The 19,442-nt window shown below is 51.8% G+C and overlaps 8 protein-coding genes across 8 annotated transcripts; 4 read left to right on the top strand and 4 right to left on the bottom strand.

Moving 5' to 3' along the window:
• The first annotated feature begins 51 nt into the window (after positions 1-51).
• K489DRAFT_170170 (uncharacterized protein) lies at positions 52-1,254 on the top strand. The gene has a single exon (XM_033599367.1). It carries the CDS (start codon positions 271-273, stop codon positions 907-909), a length of 639 nt encoding a protein of 212 aa, XP_033461002.1. The 5' UTR covers positions 52-270; the 3' UTR covers positions 910-1,254.
• A 608-nt stretch (positions 1,255-1,862) lies between these two features.
• Positions 1,863-2,850, top strand: K489DRAFT_170177 (uncharacterized protein). The gene has a single exon (XM_033599368.1). It carries the CDS (start codon positions 2,138-2,140, stop codon positions 2,741-2,743), a length of 606 nt encoding a protein of 201 aa, XP_033461001.1. The 5' UTR covers positions 1,863-2,137; the 3' UTR covers positions 2,744-2,850.
• On the bottom strand, positions 2,598-4,115 carry K489DRAFT_378339 (uncharacterized protein). Its single transcript, XM_033604388.1, has 2 exons — positions 3,806-4,115; positions 2,598-3,737 (listed from the first exon to the last, which is right to left on the bottom strand). Exons 1-2 carry the CDS (start codon positions 4,071-4,073, stop codon positions 2,959-2,961), a joined length of 1,047 nt encoding a protein of 348 aa, XP_033461000.1. The 5' UTR covers positions 4,074-4,115; the 3' UTR covers positions 2,598-2,958.
• Positions 4,116-5,673: 1,558 nt separating this feature from the next.
• Positions 5,674-6,979, bottom strand: K489DRAFT_429987 (uncharacterized protein; the record flags this gene model as incomplete). Its single annotated transcript, XM_033608397.1, has 2 exons — positions 5,674-6,281; positions 6,337-6,979. 2 exons carry the CDS (start codon positions 6,977-6,979, stop codon positions 5,674-5,676), a joined length of 1,251 nt encoding a protein of 416 aa, XP_033460999.1.
• A 2,083-nt stretch (positions 6,980-9,062) lies between these two features.
• K489DRAFT_317246 (FAS1 domain-containing protein) lies at positions 9,063-10,238 on the bottom strand (the record flags this gene model as incomplete). The annotated part of the gene is made up of 1 exon (XM_033601223.1): positions 9,063-10,238. One exon carries the CDS (start codon positions 10,236-10,238, stop codon positions 9,063-9,065), a length of 1,176 nt encoding a protein of 391 aa, XP_033460998.1.
• A 4,555-nt stretch (positions 10,239-14,793) lies between these two features.
• On the top strand, positions 14,794-15,840 carry K489DRAFT_170075 (uncharacterized protein). Its single transcript, XM_033599366.1, has 2 exons — positions 14,794-15,408; positions 15,477-15,840. Exons 1-2 carry the CDS (start codon positions 14,925-14,927, stop codon positions 15,731-15,733), a joined length of 741 nt encoding a protein of 246 aa, XP_033460997.1. The 5' UTR covers positions 14,794-14,924; the 3' UTR covers positions 15,734-15,840.
• Positions 15,841-16,494: 654 nt separating this feature from the next.
• K489DRAFT_170072 (uncharacterized protein) lies at positions 16,495-17,579 on the top strand. The gene has a single exon (XM_033599365.1). It carries the CDS (start codon positions 16,748-16,750, stop codon positions 17,297-17,299), a length of 552 nt encoding a protein of 183 aa, XP_033460996.1. The 5' UTR covers positions 16,495-16,747; the 3' UTR covers positions 17,300-17,579.
• A 319-nt stretch (positions 17,580-17,898) lies between these two features.
• K489DRAFT_378336 (manganese and iron superoxide dismutase) lies at positions 17,899-19,164 on the bottom strand. Its single transcript, XM_033604387.1, has one exon. The coding sequence runs from the start codon at positions 19,122-19,124 to the stop codon at positions 18,054-18,056; it is 1,071 nt and encodes a 356-aa protein (XP_033460995.1). The 5' UTR covers positions 19,125-19,164; the 3' UTR covers positions 17,899-18,053.
• Positions 19,165-19,442: the final 278 nt, after the last annotated feature.

Raw genomic sequence — 19,442 nt, 5'->3', positions numbered from 1 at the left:
GAGAGTGCATGCCTCATCAGACTGATATGAGAGAGCGAAATCTAATATTTTCCTTCGGTGGTGGAACAAACATTCCTTCGAATCCATGGAAAATTCACGCAGACATGTTTCCAGTCCCTCCCCTCATCCTTCGTCTATCCAGGCCGCGAGCCTCCAATCAGATATGTAGGCGACTTCCTCCCATCCGCGTCAAGCGCCCCCCCAGGCTCACCTACAGCCTTCCGCCGCCATCATCCCGAGAGGATCAAGCATCCACACTGAGGAAATCCCATGCTATCCGCGCCGAACCCTAACCTGTCCATGTCCCAGAACACGCATTTCCCAGAACACATCCCGCATATCCATTCCCCTCTCGTCCGCAGCTTCCCCACCCACGCCATGCTCGCCAACCGGCCCCGTGACAGACAGCCCGAAGCAGCCCACGCGTCTTCTCCGACCGGGCCCTCTCCAAAGGACTCGGCGGCGGCCACGGGCCCGAGCATCCTTGGGGGGTTTTGTCTTTTTCGGCGGCGATTCGAACCGATCGTTGTTCCGTCCACGATGCGTGTTGGTGGGTCTTGCTTCCGGGCGTGGATTCCCTCCCAGTTCATCCGAAACCGACGGATCGTCGATGACGCGAATGGGCAGGACGGAGGACCCGACGATTGGCGCCCGCAATGCCGAGCGGTCGCGCTCAGCTCGAAGCCCCATCCCCAATCGACCCCCGATGTCACAAGGGCCGTGATCCCGACAGACAGACCCCGAAATCACGACCGCACATCGTCGGCAAGGGAACCCGCCACACCCAGGTCCCCACCCCGCGACGTTCCTCGAGCCCCCTGTGGTCTACTGTTGCTGGCAAACGATGCTCGAGGCATCACATTGGGCGGCAGAGGAGCGGCGAGCAGACCACGTCAACACAAAGTGTGACCCTCGCCTGTTCAGGCTTGTGCTTCCTGCCTGTGCTTCCTGCCCCGTGAAAGGGAGGGAGTCTTTTGGAACTGGGGTACGATGTGGCATCACACACACCATCCGTCTCGTTCGGAAGAACGGGGATAGGGGGCGGTACGATGATACATCATGTTCGTACGACTAGACTCGTATCTCCTGATCAGAGAGTGAATCCTGTGCTGGTCGATCACGGAAGACGGCATGAGTGTGGTGCAGCGCGGTACGAGAGTCGCTCCCGGTCGACGAGGCCCTCATGGATCAGGAAAGCACGTTTGGGTTGGAGCGATCGCAGCCGCCGCACGAGCGGGGTGAGAATTGCTTCCCGTTGATCAGATTCCGGCTGAGACGCGGGTTTTGCTAGACTGGATCCTCGAAGGTTCTATAAGGCTGTACAAGCGTGATGCGGAGAGGGTGGGCTTCCAGTTGATCACGTTCGCGCTCTCCTAGACGAACAAGGGCATGCTAGTCATGATAGGAGCCACTGACCGGCCGCGCGAGTGTGGTGCAAGGACAGTGTGCTCCCGATTCACGAGGCTTGTGAAATTGCAAGTGGTTCGCGTCGTGGCTGGTAGTCAGTATTCCTCACGGCTCTGCAGTTGTGGTGTAAAGAGTCGCTCCCGGTCGATCAGGTCTGTACTCCCATGGAATCGAAACTAAGCTTTTGCTGAGATGGCATACAACAAGGACACTATGTGGCTGCACGGACGTGGTGTAGGGTATGTGCTGGCGGTTCATCAGGCTTGTAAGTTTTGGAATAGCACAAGGTACGTCGTAGACTGCGATTCAGAAATATGCTTTTGCTGAGATCGCACACAAAGAAAGGCACCATACTGCTGCACGAGCGTGGTCTAGGGTGTGCTTCCGGTCCATCAGGCTTGCGAAATTCTGGAATGGCAAGTTGTACGTGCCGTGGCTGGCGCTTGAACTTGAAATCTCGGCTCGGCGAACGTGATACAACTTAGATACCAAGAACATTCTGGGAAGTACTAGGCTCGTATCTCCAAGAGCAGACAGTGAAACCTGTGATGGGTGAGGTGGTATCACCAAGCGATACCTGCCGGGCGGACGAGCGGGGGGGAAGAACATCAGGTCAACACAAAGAACACCCCCTTGACCCACATCTCATATCCCAGAAAAGGAAGTCGTTGAGCCGAATCGGACGCGTTTGATCACATACTGCCACGACAACATCTCAACAAAGCCACGAATGCAATCACAATTCGTCGGGAGTTACGTCCATGCTGGAAAGGAGAGCCACTTCAGAAGGCTGGTACTTCGTGCAATCAACCCCCTAGACAGTACGAAAGCAAAGCGCGTACTGCATTGCCCACATGAAGCCGGACGGCTTGCAGTCTGTAGAGTAGTACGAGGTTTCTCACTTTCCTGCTTGCTTGAGGGAGATGCGGCATTCCTCAAGGATGGAGAGGAAATGCATTCCCACCAAGCTTCCGAGATGAGCTTCCTGCCTGCGTTGGAAAGACTGGGCATTCCTCGAGTCTCTAGAGGGAATCACATTCCAGCTAGAGTTTCGGGGCCAAAAGACCGTCGCGGCTGTCAAAAGATGTGTGAATCAACCTTGGTCGCCCCCGTATTGAAAATGTGCCACTTCGTTGATGAGTTGTCTCGCTTCAGAAAGCGAGACTGTGATCTCAGTTGCTATGGCATTTTCACCCCGATAATCCCTCGAAGAGAAATCCACTTGCATGCCATGCTGAAATTTCATGTTTCCGTTTGTTTTACGACCAAATTCCATAGATCGAGTCCCTCTTTAAGTATTCCATTTGTGGTGAATTTCAAGTCGAGAAATCTGTGATCTAATGGACAAAAGCGTTTTTTCCCAATGTGATTATTTTCAAAATTTCAGACTTCTGTTCAAAGAAGCTGGGCTCTGACGACCTGCCATATGTGTTTAAATAGTGCTTTATGCAGGAAAATGAGTTCAAAATAAAAGGAATGAGGACTCATGACCTTGATCGTTCAATCTTCACTTCGAGAATGCAAGTCCGTATCAACTTTGGTCAACGAGCGTCAACCCCGTGCTTGTGGGGACCTTCTACAAAACGGCCAATGACACCCCTTGGTGTCCCTGTAAAATTCCGGCTCGCTCGCCAAATTTGCATCGGCCTGTCTCTCGCTTGCACGACTTTCCATCGACTTGATCAAGTCTTCAAAAAAGGCCAAAACACGTTTCTCATTCTCATCTCGTGGGGCGCGGGCTGTCGGGACCCAGTGTTTCAAAGCGGCGAGCATTCGTTCTTCGAAATCAAAGTCAGATTGATTGGCGGGACGCGGGTAGTGCGGAAAGTCGTAGTGGCCGCACGAAGTGCTGCAGCATTCCATCGTGAACAAATTCCATCTCTCCAGCCTCTTCCGATCCCAGAAGACATAGCCGATGGCCATGACGGTGAAAGTAGATATCGGAGGCGCAGATATCTGAGGATCCTCGTCGGCTGGTTCCACAAAGATCCTAGGTCCCTCGAGCAACCACGAGCTCGCGTTTTGTGGACCTTCATCTGCTTCTCCAGAAAGACAGCCGCTATCTTTGATATCCCCGTCAGTATGCCACCCAAGGATGCTCGCAAGGCTGAAGCCCAGAGTCTTTCGTTTATCGTACGCGCGCGGGAGTGGCATTAGTGTTCTCGTACAAGTTGGATCTTGCTCAGCGTTGACGATCAAGGTATATATGCGTTTCAAGCCTTGGCTGAACTCCGTGGGAAGAAGAAGATCGTGCGATTCACCCATATCGTTCATCAGTATCAAAATCCGGCTGCACCATCGCGGATTCGATAATGCTAGGGCCGTGTATACTATCGATTGGTTCGTCAGCGTCGCGTGATTGTGACGGAGGGACCTTGATCTGGTCATTAGATCTTACCTGGTCTCAGGGTCTGGCATAAAAACTCGGACGCTATAATCATTTGATCTAATTCATGATATTGGAAATGTTGCCAGAAAATCTGATCAAAGTCCGTTTCATACCCTCTGAGGGTTGAAGGATCCACATGACGGACGCAGTGGCGAAACAATTCCATTCGGTAGAAAGTCTTCTCCATTCGTGTCATTTCGGTCCTGCTCGGACTGGGCTCGATTTCAAGTGCGTCTTTCAGATGCATAGAAGCTTGCGCTAGGAGTTTGCTCGCCATTCGTGAAGCAAGTCCCGTGACTACGCCATGGAATTCAGAAAGCCTGCCGGCCTTCTTGAGATCGCAGTCCTTCATAAATTCTTCCGTTCGCGGCTTGCGCTGGAGAAAGTCTTCAAGATCTTGCGGCTCCAAGAGAAGCTCCTTTTCGGCGGCTTGAACAGCAATGGCGACCTCAAGGGGTTGTATTTCCCGCCTGAGGACTTGACATACGATCGTATGCTCATCGGCGCGCATACAATTGTACCATTCCTTTGAGGTCAAGGACAGATATAGTACGGATCGCATATTGGGCAGTGCCGCAAAGATCAGAGTTTTGACCTCGTTGGCAAAATGTACAGGGTGAGGGGCCATGATGAAGGTCGTGGTCCGATTTGGATGGTTCGAACAAACCCGATCACTTTCAAAGTGTCAGCTGCCGTGAAAGTTTTCTTTCCATGAATACACCATTACCCTCTGCCTGTGTTGCATAATGAGGAAGATCTGACGATACTTGATTGAGTCAATGCAAATCTTCGCGGTGTTCAAGGTCGGTGAACAGGAGGTATGCAACGAGAGTAGTTCATTGACTGAGACGTTGCGGTATAAAACCAGGTACTGATTCAAAGCCGAGCAAGGGGATTATGGCAGACGGCATGGGAACAAAGGTCGGTTTATGCAAAAGGGTCGGCACGGATCTGTTTACGATAGTCAGCCTGCGGATACAGTCCCTCAGTGACTGTAGTTGTGCCACCTGCCCAATGCATGTTCGGGACATATGCAGGTCACGACGCCTCAAGAGGCTGACATCCAGCAAGAGAAGTCTTCTTAGGCTTCCTCTGCAAAGTACAGGCTGTGTGACAGTGATGCGTTGTCTCTCGCTTGAATCCTGTGTAAGTACGGGTCTCAAGTTCCGAAGGATGCGTCCGGCAAGGCACTGCATGCATCGATTTTGGTTTGCAGAAGAAGCGTACAAGTGGGACAAAACATTCACTGTGTGTCGATACTCTACTGCAGAGCACCGAGTCGGCGAGGAGAGTATAGTGAGCGGGGCCGAATGAACGAGTATGAGACTGTCTTTATGAGTGTCAATTAGAAGCAAGATGCATTCAAGACCGAATCTTTTTCTTGCCATGGAAGATAGATTACAGATCGTTTGATCGATGTAGGCATTGCAAATAAAAACCCTTGGCAATGTTGGTCCAAAATGCATACTATAGAGCTCGGAATAGCTGCGTGTCTTCGTCATATATGTGCTCTTTAGCATTGAAGTTTGTCCCGGCGGGCATCACATTTGAAAGCCTACAAGTTGTTTCTTTCACGACGCAACCCGCCAGATTCGAAATAACCTTCTGGAGAATGGCGCAACTACACGTTGGAAAATCACCCGTTCAATCATGTTCTGCAGGTGTTTCTCTCAGAATAAATATCGGATTTCACAAGTGGTAGACCCAGATGATCAGATTACTCCTTAGTATACACAATGCATTGCTAATATTTGCACCAATGTCCTTGTTGATAAGTCACTGGCAACACCTCTGTTTGGGCTGTATTCGAGCTCCTTCTCTTCCGACCTACACTTTGACGATGCAGGAGTGAAAATGAGCAAAGTCAAACACATCCCTCACAACTCCATGTACAGAGTTACAGGAGGTAGCCAATTCTCGTATGCATCCCTATGCTGAGAGCAGTCGTTGTAAACAAGGCTGGAATTTTGGATTCGTTCGAAATTCCAAAAGACATAGCCAATCTCACGGAGTGATGGCTGGCTATCGGGAAGGGAGTATCGCTGGCCAGAGGATTCACAAGCAAAAACCTTTAGTTCCGAACGGCGCCAGAACTCCTCTGGGCCAGGATCGGAATCTATCCACATCGGGTCAAACAAGCCTGTTGGAGGAAGCTGCGCTGGGTCCTGATCCTCCAGAAGATGGGAGGCTCTGAAGAGGGTCAGCTTGTCGAATATGTATTTGCTGATTGGCATCTTCCCTCTCCTTTGTTGGCCGAGATGTGTGTAATCATTGGACTCCACAGCAGGCGGAGGAGCAGGCGGAGGAGGCGTCGTAATGGCAGTCTCGGATACAGAAATCGAGTTTATCAAGATTCTACCGAGATGTGCGAGGCCTTGACCTATCTGTGCATGCAGAAACCCACTGTGGCTTCCAACATGAATGCCTTGTTGCTGAAATCGGTGGTCGCAGTACGCATAGAGATCGGAGTACTTCGTGTTGTAGACTAGATCAAATTAGCTGGCTATCGAACAGATCCAATTCAATTGGCATCGAAATACCTCTGATCAAGGCTCTGACCAGAAAGTCATGGACACAGGCCATTTGTTCAAGTTCCCACGGTGCAAAGATGGTCCAAAATACTTCATTCTCCTCCAGAGTCCGCCATCGGATCTCACAAGCCGGATGCAGATTGATCCTTGGGAGAGCCAGGCATCGAAAGAACATGTCAAGCATGTATATTGCTCGCACGATGCGGGACATCTCCCTAGACTTCATGGGCTCCGATAATCCACAGAGTTCAAATTTGTGAGCGGCCGTTTCCAGAAATTGATGCGCCATACACGTGGCTAGAAATTCCACCGTCCGATGCGTTTTGAGCATTTCCGAAGCGATGGCAAGATTGCATGAAAGCCGGAAGGCCTGCATATAGCTCGTCTCATCTTCGAAGAATTTGATGACTTGCCACGGGTTTGGAACAGTTCCGCCGTCTATTGTCCGCACACTGATGGCAACGGGTAGATTTTGCGATCCGATTTGATTGCACAAGATAGTATAGGCGATATTAACTTCATCAGTCTTGATGAGCGCATAAATTTGGCGTGAAGTTGATGCCAGGGCCCAAGTCGAGTCCAAATCCAGCCCAGAAGCCACAATGAGGCTGATGAGCTCATTCGGTAGCTGTTCGAAAGTTGGAAGATTCATGACTGTTAAGCTGTATGTGAGATCGGGAAGTTGCGAACAGTGAGTGCATTCCCTCTGAGCTCGAGCATTCCAGGACTACTGAAGACAGGGAAATCTCCTCATACCAGAATCAATGTTCAGATATACATTCGTGTGGGACAATCAAATCCCTGTCGGGGTATTCTGACGATGAGCAAGCTCGAGGAATGCGCTCGAATCCAACACAGTACAAGGCACTTCGTCAACAAACTCTCGATCGACTGTTGTGCTCGCTCAATTGAAGCGAAGCAAGTCTGGTATGACAGGGATCACGTACATTCTCATCGAATCCCGCTTACTCCTCGAGCTACTTGACATACATCACGATCCCTGATCAAGAGCAGATTGATAATCACTTTTGTTTGACAACTGTCGCACAGTCTAATATCAATCTCGAGGAACTGAGGCAAGGACCCAATTGATCTCGTCATCAAACGCTCTTTCGATAACCGCCTACGAATTACTTGAGCACAATCCTACCTACAGCACGGTTTCACAACTCCCCACTGAGCATTCTCGTATTCAAAGATCCTCAGTACCATCACTCGGAACTCTGCATACACACTATCGATTTGTATTCATGATGTGTAAAGGGACCACGGGGGCCGCTTCCACCGCTTCCAATTCGATCACCGCCATTTCATTGCAAGCGAACGGACTCCATAGCTCCCATCATACAGCTGTGTGATCGACATCTGTACGACACCAGAGAAAGGGCAAACAGAGTACTGGTCGGCTCCTCACTTTCCGACTTTTATACCCCCTACTCCCAGCCACACTCATATCCTGGTCCATCAGTTCGTGCCACGACTCCCGCCACTCAACAGTGAATTGGCAAGTATTATACCATGCTCATTGTGACCACACTGCCACAGTAGCAATTCTGATTAGCAATTCTCAGCCTCTGCCAATCGCGAGATGCTCGCCCTCCACATCACATACACATTCTCAACGAGCCCGGACACCTCCCGCGGGAGGTGTCTCGCGCGAGGTATTCTTGATCACAGTACTGGACAGGGAGGGAAGGCCGGCGACTCAGAGTGACACTCTTGTAGCAGAAGTAGCAATCTCCAGATTTCCAGTAACAGACCGAAAAGGATTGACCAGCAGGGCAGAGACTCTCTCTTGACACAATCGTCTTTGACTGCTCTCAGTTTTCGAGGGATTTCGGTGCGGCATTTCAGGACGTGTACCTCCCACTAGTCATCCAGCTATGATTCACGAAATATAGGCAGCAGCCCCATTCCCATCTGTCGAAACGAATGAGTTTTGAATGGACAGAATGATCCCACCCCTTCGCGACGAACGAACTCGAGAAAACGAGAAGAACAAAAGACGGGGAAAGGAGGAGAACGACTATCGCGACCTTCGTGCAGTGTACGTACTAGCAGAAAAGAAGTTTTGAGAGAGGCTCCGCGTTCTTGGCACATCACAAGAATAGGATATCATCTGAAGTTTGCTCAGGGGAGGCATGTTTCTTTTTCACAGAGACGCTTCGAGAACATTGCCATGAAACAAAAGTTCACTGATGAGAGCCAGGCTTGCGGAACCGGCCTGCTTCGGACTCTGAATACGCTCTTTCCCCTCACCCGAAACTTAACGGACGAGGTGCACGTCATGAACCACAAGCAGACCTCGCATCGACAGACCACTTTACACGATCAACGCCGAGCCGGGATTCCGAGAGCATGGAAGGAAATTACAACGACGGAAGACATGTTAGGGAAAGAAAGAGCTAGGTTGATTAGACAAATGATATTAGATTTTCCCCCTCCATGGCCAAATTGCTTCACTTTTCTCTCTCTCTCTCTCATTACACTCATCTCACACCATTCACTGACTAGTTCAATCGATGCCATTCACCCTCACCAATAGGCAATAGCAGTAGCAGTAGCAGCAGAAGATTCATCCATGCACACATGCATACATGTATAGACGAAGTTTCCTATCGACCTAGGCGCTCCAAGCCGGAAGAGAGTAGTATCCTTCACACGTCTGTCGCGAGATAGACAAGATGTCATCATTCAAGGAAGAGGACGCAGGATGATCCAGCACAGATTCCATTCTACATCTGTCCCATGAGCGCGACCCAGCCGCCCAAGGCAACAGCGCCCAGGGCCGCGGTGGCCATGGGCATAGCCGCGCCGGGGGAAGTGGTCGTGGTCGCGGCCGCACCGCCCGCCGGACGGACAGTGGTGTAACCCGAAGCGACGGCCGTGCCGGTGGTGACGAGGGCGGTGGCGGTGGTGGTCGGGGTGCGGAGGGTCGAAGTCAGGGCGCCGAGGGCGGAGGTGGAGCTCGCGCCGGGGTAAGCGATGGCGGCGGTGGTGGCGGAGAAATCCGGTGCGGCGGTGCCGTTCGGGTTGAGGACGGAGTCAAGGACGTGGACGACGCCGTTGGCGACGAGGGCGTCGGCGTTGATGACGCGGGCTTGGTTGACGAAGACGGCGCCCGCCGGGGTCACGGTGATGTTGACGCGGCCGCCGCCGAGGGTCGGGATGGAGGTGTTGCCGAGGCTGGCGCTGTAGGCGATGGTGCCGTTGATAACGTGGTAGGTCAGGATCTGGGAGACTTGGGCCGCGCTAAGGGTGCCGAGGGCGCTGCCGATGTTGGCGAAGGCGGAGTTGGAGGGGGCGAAGACGGTGACGTCCTTGAGGGTGTCGAGGGTGCGGGAGAGATTGGTCAGGCCGAGGGCGCCAGCAAGGGCAGAGAGGCCTGCGGCGGAGGCGGTGGTGGAGATGTTGGCCGGGATGGTCAGGACGGAGTTGATGACGTGGACGATGCCGCCGGTGAAGTTCACGGAGGAGACGACCTGGGCGGAGTTCTTGTAGCCAGATTGGATGTTGACGTTGGTGCCGTTGTTGCGGACGCGGACGACTTGGCCGTTAGTGACGTTGGTGTAGTTGCCGTTGGTGAGGAGGGTGTTGGGGAAGAGGGGAGTGGAGCTGATGGCCGACGCTTGGACGGTGCGGTTGACGAGAACGTGGTATCGGAGCAGGTTGGCAATGAAGTTGGGTCCGCTAGCGTTCAGGGCAGCGAAGTTGCTGGAGGAGGTCAGGGCGCTGATGGCGGCGTTGTTGGGGGCGAAGATGGTGATGTTTGTAGCATTGCTAAGAAGGCTGGCAACGTTGGGGCTTGCGGTGATCAAACCGGCGAGGGAGGAGAGATCGCCGGCAAGGAGGGAGGTGAGGCTCTGGGCCGAGGCGACCGCAGCGAGGCCGAAAACGACGGAGAAGCGCATTTTGATCGATTCGATCTCGAATGAACTTGTGTTTTTGTTCAAGAGGAGAAAGAGCGAGTGTCTTCTGAAGTGAGGAAACGGCGGAGAGAGATATTGATTGCGTGCCAACCGTATACACAAGCTGGGAGCTATGAGCTTGCTATATATACACGCGAGGAGCTTGATCAAGCTGAGAGCATAGCCTCGCATTGGCAGCTATACATCACGGCACAAAGGATCGCGCCATTGCCTGCACCCTCGACGTATTCGAAGCTGCAGGTGAAGTCAACAATCGTAGGGGATCCCACGCGTCCAGCCGAAGTTTGCCAAGTCGATCGCGAGTGCAAGTCTTCTTTGTGAGACGATCATGATGTAAAGGCTGCAGCGTGGAGAAAGGTCGGCATAACAACCAGGCCCATTCATCCGCATGGGGGGCTACGTGTATGGGGAGATATTGTTCTTTCACCAGCCTGCTCGTGGTGGACACGGACGGCTGGGCATCTTCGTGACGATGGGCATCTCCACGACGACCTGGTCGATGGGATCCAGACTCTTCCCACCATGCTGATGGTTCTCTGCGCTTCCGTAGATTCCGGGAGTAATATTGTATCTCTTACACTATAGCATCTTCTCGGGGAGCAGCTTCGGTGGATCTAGCATGCGGAGGGACAGGATTGCCAGCAAAGCAGAGCCATGACAGGTCGCACAATTGTCCGAATACAGAAGACTAGGCGCGTCGTCAGCACAGCCTTTGCGTTGGGCCATGCCATGTCGACGATCGTGGAGATGTCGTGAAGTCATCGAGCCGGTCTTGGCAAGCCGGCGGGAGAGAGTTTGCCCGTTCCCGTCGTGTCTCGATTGGTCGACGAAGCAGAATGTATGATGCGGTCTACAGCCTTTCCTGGAATCCTACAACACAAGATACGACAGATGGGCGTCTAGCCCACGTTACTACATTCGATTGAGTGATGTTGAGCATGTTTCTTTTCTCGAGTTTTTTTTGTGCGCGCCCTGCCATTGTCTCTTAACAGATGAGACGACATGATCGGATATGAGCCATATGTTTGCTGGATGAGATGGTTTTGAAGCGATGAGGACGATTCATCACAGACGACCAGGCCTGCCTCATCGTCGATACACCCTCTCATGTTGATGCCGACGGCTTCGAACCGATCGAGTAAACATCAATAAACTTCCGCAACATCGCTATCGTCATCAGGTGAACCATTACAGTCATGGATTTCGCCATGATACGACGTGATTGTCTCAACCACAACTAGATACTCGCACGTCCAGTGATTTGTTTTTGATATTTCTTTTTCTTGTTCACCTCGCTGGGACTTGCTTGGCTCTCGCAAGTAGAGAGGGAGCGAGAGAGTGGGAGTCCCATCCGCTGTCCAACGCGGTGAATTGCTGCCAACACGTGGGAATGTCGTGATTAAGCCCTGTCGGCTGTTTCGACCCGAAACGAGCGCAAAATTGGCGCAGTTTGTTCAATAAGACTAGGTCCATTTCCACATGGGACTAGTTCTTCGGAGCCTCACATACAGTCCATGTAAGTGCACATACCTAGGCATGTAAGAACAACTCCCCGTTCTCGGGCATGGAGTGGAACTCATCTCGGTCGACGGAGGAAGTCGCTGGGATACGCGCATCTCATCTCGCGAGTGATGGAAACTGCAGGTGACATCATAGACTTTTTTATCCGGTTCGCGAAACATCATCCATTATACAAATGGAAGTCGCGCGACATCGAAGTCCTCGTCTACTAGTACGAAGGACATTCATGTCTGAAGATCGCTCTCATTCCAATGTTCCATTGATGATGAGATTGACATATCTTCAACGTAATGTCGGAAAATATGTGACGAGACGAGAGCGCTGCAGTTCAGTAGAAAACCTCCAACCAAACCGAATCGATTCTGGACAGTTTAACCTCCAAATAGGACCTACATAGAATCGAAAGAATCGCGATCGATGGCCGTTCAGCCATCACCTCCACGTGGAGGACGAATCGACCGCAGAGAAGCGCGTGAGGAGAGAGAAAAACAGGCCCCGTCTTCTCAATCCGGACCTTCAGGCGAATATCGCCAGAGCGGTGGAGAGAAAATAACCGCCTGAAATTCGAGCATCATCATGCCGATGAATGGGTCCCTTCTGTACTGTAGCCAGGAGCGGAAATAGTCTTGTACCGTATCAGTATGTGTAGAAAGTAGATTAGCATCCCACTGGTGATACTGCTGCTTATGTTCGCTTGTCTTCTCGCGTCGATTTGAATAGATACGTTCACTTTGTGCCTGGGCGAATACCTCTCACGTATAGCACACAGAGAAGTGTGATCTTTTGTGAAGACTCAGCCGATGCCACGAGGGGACTATCGGGCCTCTCCACCGAATGGTTCTACATGGTACGTAGATGAAATGGTCTCGTTGCTATCAACAACAGAACGCACTTCGATTTCGACATTATTCCGAACGAACGGGAGACCACGACCTTGTCAAACGTTGATCTCTAATTCAAGAAACAGTAGAAGAGTGATTCATCCTGTCGACGACGAAACCCTAAACCTACCCTGGTACGGGAGAAGGTTCGTCGTCACACGTCGACGGTGACGGCGAGCCACATGGGCGTTGGATTTTGGTGGAGAGGCTCAGCGCATGCATGATAGATAATAAATGACAATGATCAAATGCAGACCGCATCACATAAATTGAAGTCCCAATAGATAACCGTATTTGAGATCGTAAGGAATGCAGAATTCCACCGAGATCTTCCCAGGGTTTTTGTATGCCTGTATGTACATTGACGGCGGACAGTTGCTTCAGGCTTCTGGGAGGAATGTACAGTCGTGTGAAGAGATATCTTGGGTCTGCTCACAACGTGTTTGTCTATTCCTTGGAGGATTTTCGAAAAGTACCTAGGTATGGATCTCATCGCGAATGGGGTATCATCTATATGACCTATGAGTTAAGGGAGAACTGATGAACAACGCAATAAGCAACGTGATATATACGCAACGGCACCTATCTACAACTACTATCCGCTCGAGATTCTATCCCGTCCGTCCGTCAGTTCGATGTTATATGCCTCTCTAAGCTCCTGTTTGTTCTACTCGACTGTCTATAATACATCTTCTCTCTATATGTATATATTTGTGTATATTTATTCGCATGATACAGGAACGTAAACGACCATTCCCTGCATCTACCGCCATCCTGCCTTCTGCACAGAGAATGGAATGCGATAGATAGAGCACAGTCTCAACATAGCATGAATCCACCTCCGGTCCATGAAAAGCTTGTTTCATTCTACAATGTCAGAATTTCCGGGTAGCCGTTGCCTACAGGACCGACAGCTCCCTCGACATGTGAATGTGACATCGTGAGATGACAGTCCACGCACCATTAGGAAGAGAGCTTCCACCTCGAGCTGTCCATTGCACCACCAATGAGAGCAGCCCACGATGATGTCTCCTTTGCCAGAGAGCTCAATCTCGTAGGAGAATACGCGTTTGATCCTGTATCAAGATGAAAACCCAGATAGATATCTATACGTAGCTGCTCGCGTGACCCTATCTCCCTTTGATGGTGGTTATCACCGAGGCTGATAACCGACGACAGGTGAAAGGACTGTCGGGCGTGATGCAGGTTCGATTCGGTCAATGCATACGTCTATATATGTACAGTACGATCACTTATGAATCCGACGGGACAACTTGCGTGGGAGACGTGGAAGCTGATATTTGTCCATGATCCCTCCTTGATCGATATTCCAGAGGATGGTGGTATACTGTACCCATGTACACCAGGGACCACATCAGGAGAGACCGGAGACATCCATGGATTCTATACCAATTCCTGAAAGCGATGCTTGATTAGATATGGATAGATCCCGTCCATGTCATGATTTAATGCAACGATTACGACTATCTCGTTTATGTTAAAGCATCTAACTCTAGACCCCGCATTCCAGGGTCATTGGCACTTGGCTGAAAATGGATAGCAACGAGAGAGAGACATGTGCGGTACATATTTAGCTGAAGTTGTCTCTCGTACAGTGGAGTGGGTAGATTGGCTGGACATATCATTGATAGTTCCATCTCTGTCCCTTCTCTTCCAATTCCTCCATACTTCCACCTCTCATTTGCACTGGATACTTTCCCTCTTGCTACAACAATAATACCAACACCACCTGCTACTGAAGACCCACGATCAACGTCCGGATCAATTCTCAAGTTGAGGGAAAGAACGATCAAATTGGCCGACGTGGACGGTGACGTCAAACCCTACTACGCTTCCTCCTCCACCAACATCTCCACCAACATCACCACCACCACCTATCGTACACACACTTGCCGGACGATATACCAGGGAAGGAGCACTTCGTCCGACGGCGAGACCAGTCAACCTCGACCTCGACCTCCAAAAGCATATCAAACCCACTGAACCTCAACCTCTCGAAGCACATCCACCTCACACCACCGATCACATCACCCGCCATCACCACCCGCGGAACCACGGAGACGACATCCCCGAGATCCCCCCATTCTTCATCGTAAAGAGCTTGGCGATTGTGACGGCGCCCACTGCGAACGCACGACATATCCATTCGGCCGGCGGGGCAGCTCCTTCGTACACCATTGCACCACATCAGATCTACACGACCAGGTCCGCAACAGCCAGAGCTTACAGCCAGAGCTTCATCATCATGTCTGACAACACCACCACCAACAACAACAATAACATCTCCGAATCTACCACAGCCCGCGCTTCTTCCAATGACTCCCACAGCCCGTCGCGTGCCCGCCGTTCATCCATCGCCGGAGACACCCTTGCGGGCTTGTTTGGAGGGACTCGTGGAGTCGGTCAAACACGAAGCGTCAATGACAACGTGAGCAACGACAACCCGGCCAGCTTATCTTCTTCACAGACTCAAGAAGGTCCGATCACCTCTGCGGCGCGTCGCCTCTCTATGACCACATTCGGTGGCCTCTCGGCTGCCTCTGGTGCCAACGGACACAACCGACGGGAGAGCACTTTGAGTGCCAGTGTTGGCGGCCTTAACGAGAGCGCCATCGACGAGGACGAGCCCCTGTCGGCTGATCCGTCCGTTTCTCAAACGCCATTTTCCCGGCGGATGAGCTCCAATGCTCGTAGCCTGCGGGAGGTGCGTAGCAACAGCATGGCCGGCGGTAAGTGTTCCCTTGACAAACTCATCCTTCTTCCTACGAGAGAAATGGTCCTGACTCCAACCTCACAGGCTCTCCCAAGGAAGGATTTAATTGGTCCGAGAATCTCCGGACCCGTGCCGAACGTGCATCCTCCATCGCTACAAATGGCTCAGTCGGCATGAACGGCCACGGACGAAACCGCAGCGTGTCCGTTGTCGACAGTCCTCCACCTCAGCCGAAGCAACAGCCACAGCCACCTGTACAGGAACTCGCCAGACCCAAGGAGCGCGCGCGTCCTGATCATTTTCAAGAGAGGATCCTCAAGGGCGACTTCTATATGGACTAGTCCTATCTTCTCGGATAAAACTTAACAACAACATCAGGAGAAACGACATGATGAGGATAGCAACGAGCCGGAACGCCATTCGATCCCGCAGCTTATGGTTTCTCGCGAGTTTTTGGACGGGACTCACACACTCGCTCGAAGAGGAAAATCCTCGCGAGAACCCAGCATTTGACGGTGTGCCACGATTCAAACTGTCGTGAAAGTCTCAAAGGCAATGCAGACGCCCAAAACATCCCTCGTCGATCATGTCTGTCGACAGCTTTCCAGAGTATCCACCTTCATCACAGCGCGGGAGTGTTGCGTCTCGCTTCCAATAATCATTCCAGAGCTGAGGGACCGCCAAGGTTTGGTCTTGAAAGTCAAAGAAGAAAACATCTCTATCCTTCTCCGCCGCCGCCGCCGCCGACGACGACAAATCCTCACATTTCTTCGCCACCAAGCACTATCTTTCAAGAGACGGGAAATTTCCTCGACTTTGCTTTGTGTTTTTGCATTCCGCCATTTTTGACTCTGCACACAAAAATTGTATGAATGGGGGAAACAAGTCCCATTCTTTCAGCCACAGCCAGCCAGCCATGCTCGACGTCGGTCTGACATGACTCGACATGATGCTCAAGCCGAGGGGAGGAGACCCCATTTCATTTGGCGAGCCTTTTTTGACCATCATACCGATGCCGATATTGATGTTAGGCCACTTGCCCAGGACCATCATGAATTTGTCTCATGGCATGTCGACTAACATAAGCCATCAGCTCCGCCGGCTAGCTATTCTTCAAACGTATGGTTTGTGTTTCCGCTAACCAGCATCATCTCCACGGCGGCCGGGCGGACGACATTCTTATGCTTCGGCTCCCCTTCTTCAACCAGGCATTTAATCGTCAGTGCAGGAGCCGCTCTTGAGAGAATCAACATTTATTGACGCATATCGAGTCACAGCAAAAAGGATGAAAAGGAGATTTCTCAAATTGGAGACGCCCCCTTTTCCCCTTTCTTTTTCTTTTTTGGGCAGAAGCAATGCCGAAACCCTCCTTTGGAATTGTTGTATGGTTCCGTAAATTGTGGACACACTCACTCACACATATCCTTTGGCACGCCTCCTCGCGTGACGCAAAACCCTTTGTTCATCATCGCAATGCGAGACAAACGAACACAAGCACACACGCACAATCGCACACACACACACACACACACACACACACACACACACACACTCACTCACTCACACAAGAGGAACGGGGGAGGCTGATGAGCAAAAGCTACATCCGTCGTCATCACCACACGCCCGCACTTGTTCTGTCGCCGCGAGGGAGATTTCATCTAGGGGAAGAAGAGGGAAGGAGGCAAGGAGATATTCATTCGTCCCTGTTATCGATGAAATTCTGCTTCCTCGTCTTGTCCCGACTCCCTCTCACCCGCCCCTCCCTGGAAAAAGTTTCCTTGCTGGGGAGGGGGAAGCCTTTTAAATGGAATGGTGCTGGAATGTTGGGACCGTTGGGGGACGAGAAAGACATCCGCTGGGGAAGTTTCTTCGCTGTATTGATTATTAATGCGGAAAATCATGAGTGATGTCCACTCTCTCTCTCTTTCTCTTGAGGAAAGAACATGAAAATGAAGATGAAACTTCAAATTCAAATTTCAATGAAACCTTCTTTCAGGCACCTGAAGAATGTCCCGACACGCGTCTTCTTTTCTCCCTTCCTTTTTCCTTTTCCCCCTAAGCGCCTCTCCTGTCTATCTCTCTTGTTTGAAATAGCTGGAGCCAGCTTGTAGCTAGCTAGCGGGTTGAAGCAGGTGGAATTATTGCAGCTTGTGAAAGATTTTCTATATCGAAATAAGAACACGGGCGTTTTTTCTTACTGTCCGATCGATGCCTTTCTCTCCCGCTCTCTTTTCTGGCTGGTGTGATGGACAGAGGCCGTTTTTCTTTTTACTTCTTCTCTATTGACTCCGTTTCTTGGACATGGGTGTGTCTTTACCAACGACACTGAATGGATCTTTTTTGTGGGGGGGGGGGTTCCTCACGTAGAGGAATGTTGGCAGTAGCAACACGAGTCTTTCTTCCAAAGACCGGAGGAATCCAGTCAATATCGATTCTCGGGAACGAAATTCACTGATACAGAAGATATTCACATCACTCCCTACCTGCCTGGAAAGAGGAAAAACACTCGGGAAAAGGGGTGAGGGATTGTGATACAAGGTGTATAGATAGATAATTGTAACAAAAAGTCTGAACAGTAAGGAAGACGCATTCCCAGGACCCATCATTCGCCTGCTCTATCGGTCTCCAGGAGGGAAGGGAAAAGAAGAAAGATGTTCCCTTCTACCGCTCCAGAAATTTCCGCGCTCCCGATCCCCTCGCAGCATTGCCCGACTTAGCCATGGTGCCCTCGACAGCCTTGAGAGTCCTCTGCACCACCGACCAATCGATCACATCCCACCACCGATTCAAAAACTCCCTCTTGCCCTCGACACCGTATTCGTACAGATACACATGCTGCCACGTATTCACACACATCAAGGGGTACAACCTCGCCGCTCCCGGCGCCAGCCCGCCGTCTTTCTGCCCCGATTTGCTGTACGCGCCCATCTGCCCGTAGCTCGGGGTGCTGCTACTGTTCGACATGTCCGTCTCTTGGCGGCGGTGGCCCGCTTCGCCGTACGGGGTCCCCGCGCCGTACGTGTTCAGGATCTTGAAACCCCCCGTCCCCTGCTGGCGCGTGGACGGGTTCCAGACCAGCCAGGTGAACCCCGGCCCGAACATGCCCGCCGCGGACTCGATAAAGCTGGTGCGCAGGTTCTCGACGCTGCCGAACTGCGCGACGAGTTTGGCCTGCAGCGCCTTCTCGTGTTCCAGCGGGATCGGGCGCGTGGACAGCCCCTGGAAGAAGAAGTGGTTGTTGTGCACCATGCTCGCGTGGTTGAACAGGCTGGCGTTCATCGGGTCCCGGGCGTATTGGATGGCGATGGCGCGCGGGTTGTGGATGTCGATCCCCTCGCCCGCGACCAGGTTGGCGAGCTTCTTCATGATGAACTGTTGGTAGGTCGTCCAGGCGATCTCGAAGCCCTTCTTGCTGAGCAGGCCCGGCACGCCGTCGGCCGTGAAGGATGGTTCGAGACCACCGAGGCTGGGCAGGCCCACGTTCTGCGGGTAGCCGTCTGAGTATTCCAGCGGGACTTGGTCAGTGGGGTTTTTGATTGGCGGCTGGCTGGGCCAGTATTGATCATTGTCTGCGCCGGTGGCTAGAGTCCGTCGATTTGATGGGAGGCGGCTTTGCTGGAGTGATTGTAGATGTGATGAGGAGGAGATCCATGATGGTCTTGATGGTGTGATCGGAATGGATGTGGAGTTGACGAGGCTCGAGGCCGATCTTATTAACCTCCGAGAGGCCATGACCGCAGATGATCGCCTTGGGATGTTTGGTGATTCCAGGCGCAAACGGGAAAGGCGTGGTGTCGAGGTTGATATGGCAATCTTGCCAACACACTGCCGATGCAGTGGGAGTGAACTCTACATGCGTGGTGGAATTAATTGTTGCGTAAATGGTCGATTACCGCTTTAGGTAATGCCGCGGGTGAGGGACTCTGTCAATGTCCGATGTGCGCTCACGTGCTCGATTCTATGCCTCAGGCTTCAACACCCGAAATTCACACCTCTAAAACCACCCAACGGCTCTCAGCCAATCGTTCTCGAACCGCTTTCGTGTTCTCC

This window comes from Dissoconium aciculare, assembly GCF_010015565.1.
Source record: "Dissoconium aciculare CBS 342.82 unplaced genomic scaffold K489scaffold_4, whole genome shotgun sequence".
Lineage (NCBI taxonomy): Eukaryota > Fungi > Ascomycota > Dothideomycetes > Mycosphaerellales > Dissoconiaceae > Dissoconium > Dissoconium aciculare.
Note: the sequence above shows the minus strand (reverse complement) of the source record. Positions and strands in the feature narration are given on the sequence as shown.

What these genes read in the sequence shown, in the direction of transcription:
- K489DRAFT_170170 (XM_033599367.1), top strand. Translation starts at nt 271, where the DNA reads ATGCTATCCGCGCCGAACCCTAACCTGTCCATGTCCCAGAACACGCAT.
- K489DRAFT_170177 (XM_033599368.1), top strand. Translation starts at nt 2,138, where the DNA reads ATGCAATCACAATTCGTCGGGAGTTACGTCCATGCTGGAAAGGAGAGC.
- K489DRAFT_378339 (XM_033604388.1), bottom strand. Translation starts at nt 4,073, where the DNA reads ATGGCGAGCAAACTCCTAGCGCAAGCTTCTATGCATCTGAAAGACGCA. An exon ending in ATGCCAGACCCTGAGACCAG is followed by an intron (nt 3,738 to 3,805) that starts GTAAGATCTAAT and finishes ACCAATCGATAG; the next exon opens with TATACACGGCCCTAGCATTA.
- K489DRAFT_170075 (XM_033599366.1), top strand. Translation starts at nt 14,925, where the DNA reads ATGTCTGACAACACCACCACCAACAACAACAATAACATCTCCGAATCT. An exon ending in TAGCAACAGCATGGCCGGCG is followed by an intron (nt 15,409 to 15,476) that starts GTAAGTGTTCCC and finishes CCAACCTCACAG; the next exon opens with GCTCTCCCAAGGAAGGATTT.
- K489DRAFT_170072 (XM_033599365.1), top strand. Translation starts at nt 16,748, where the DNA reads ATGCCGAAACCCTCCTTTGGAATTGTTGTATGGTTCCGTAAATTGTGG.
- K489DRAFT_378336 (XM_033604387.1), bottom strand. Translation starts at nt 19,124, where the DNA reads ATGGCCTCTCGGAGGTTAATAAGATCGGCCTCGAGCCTCGTCAACTCC.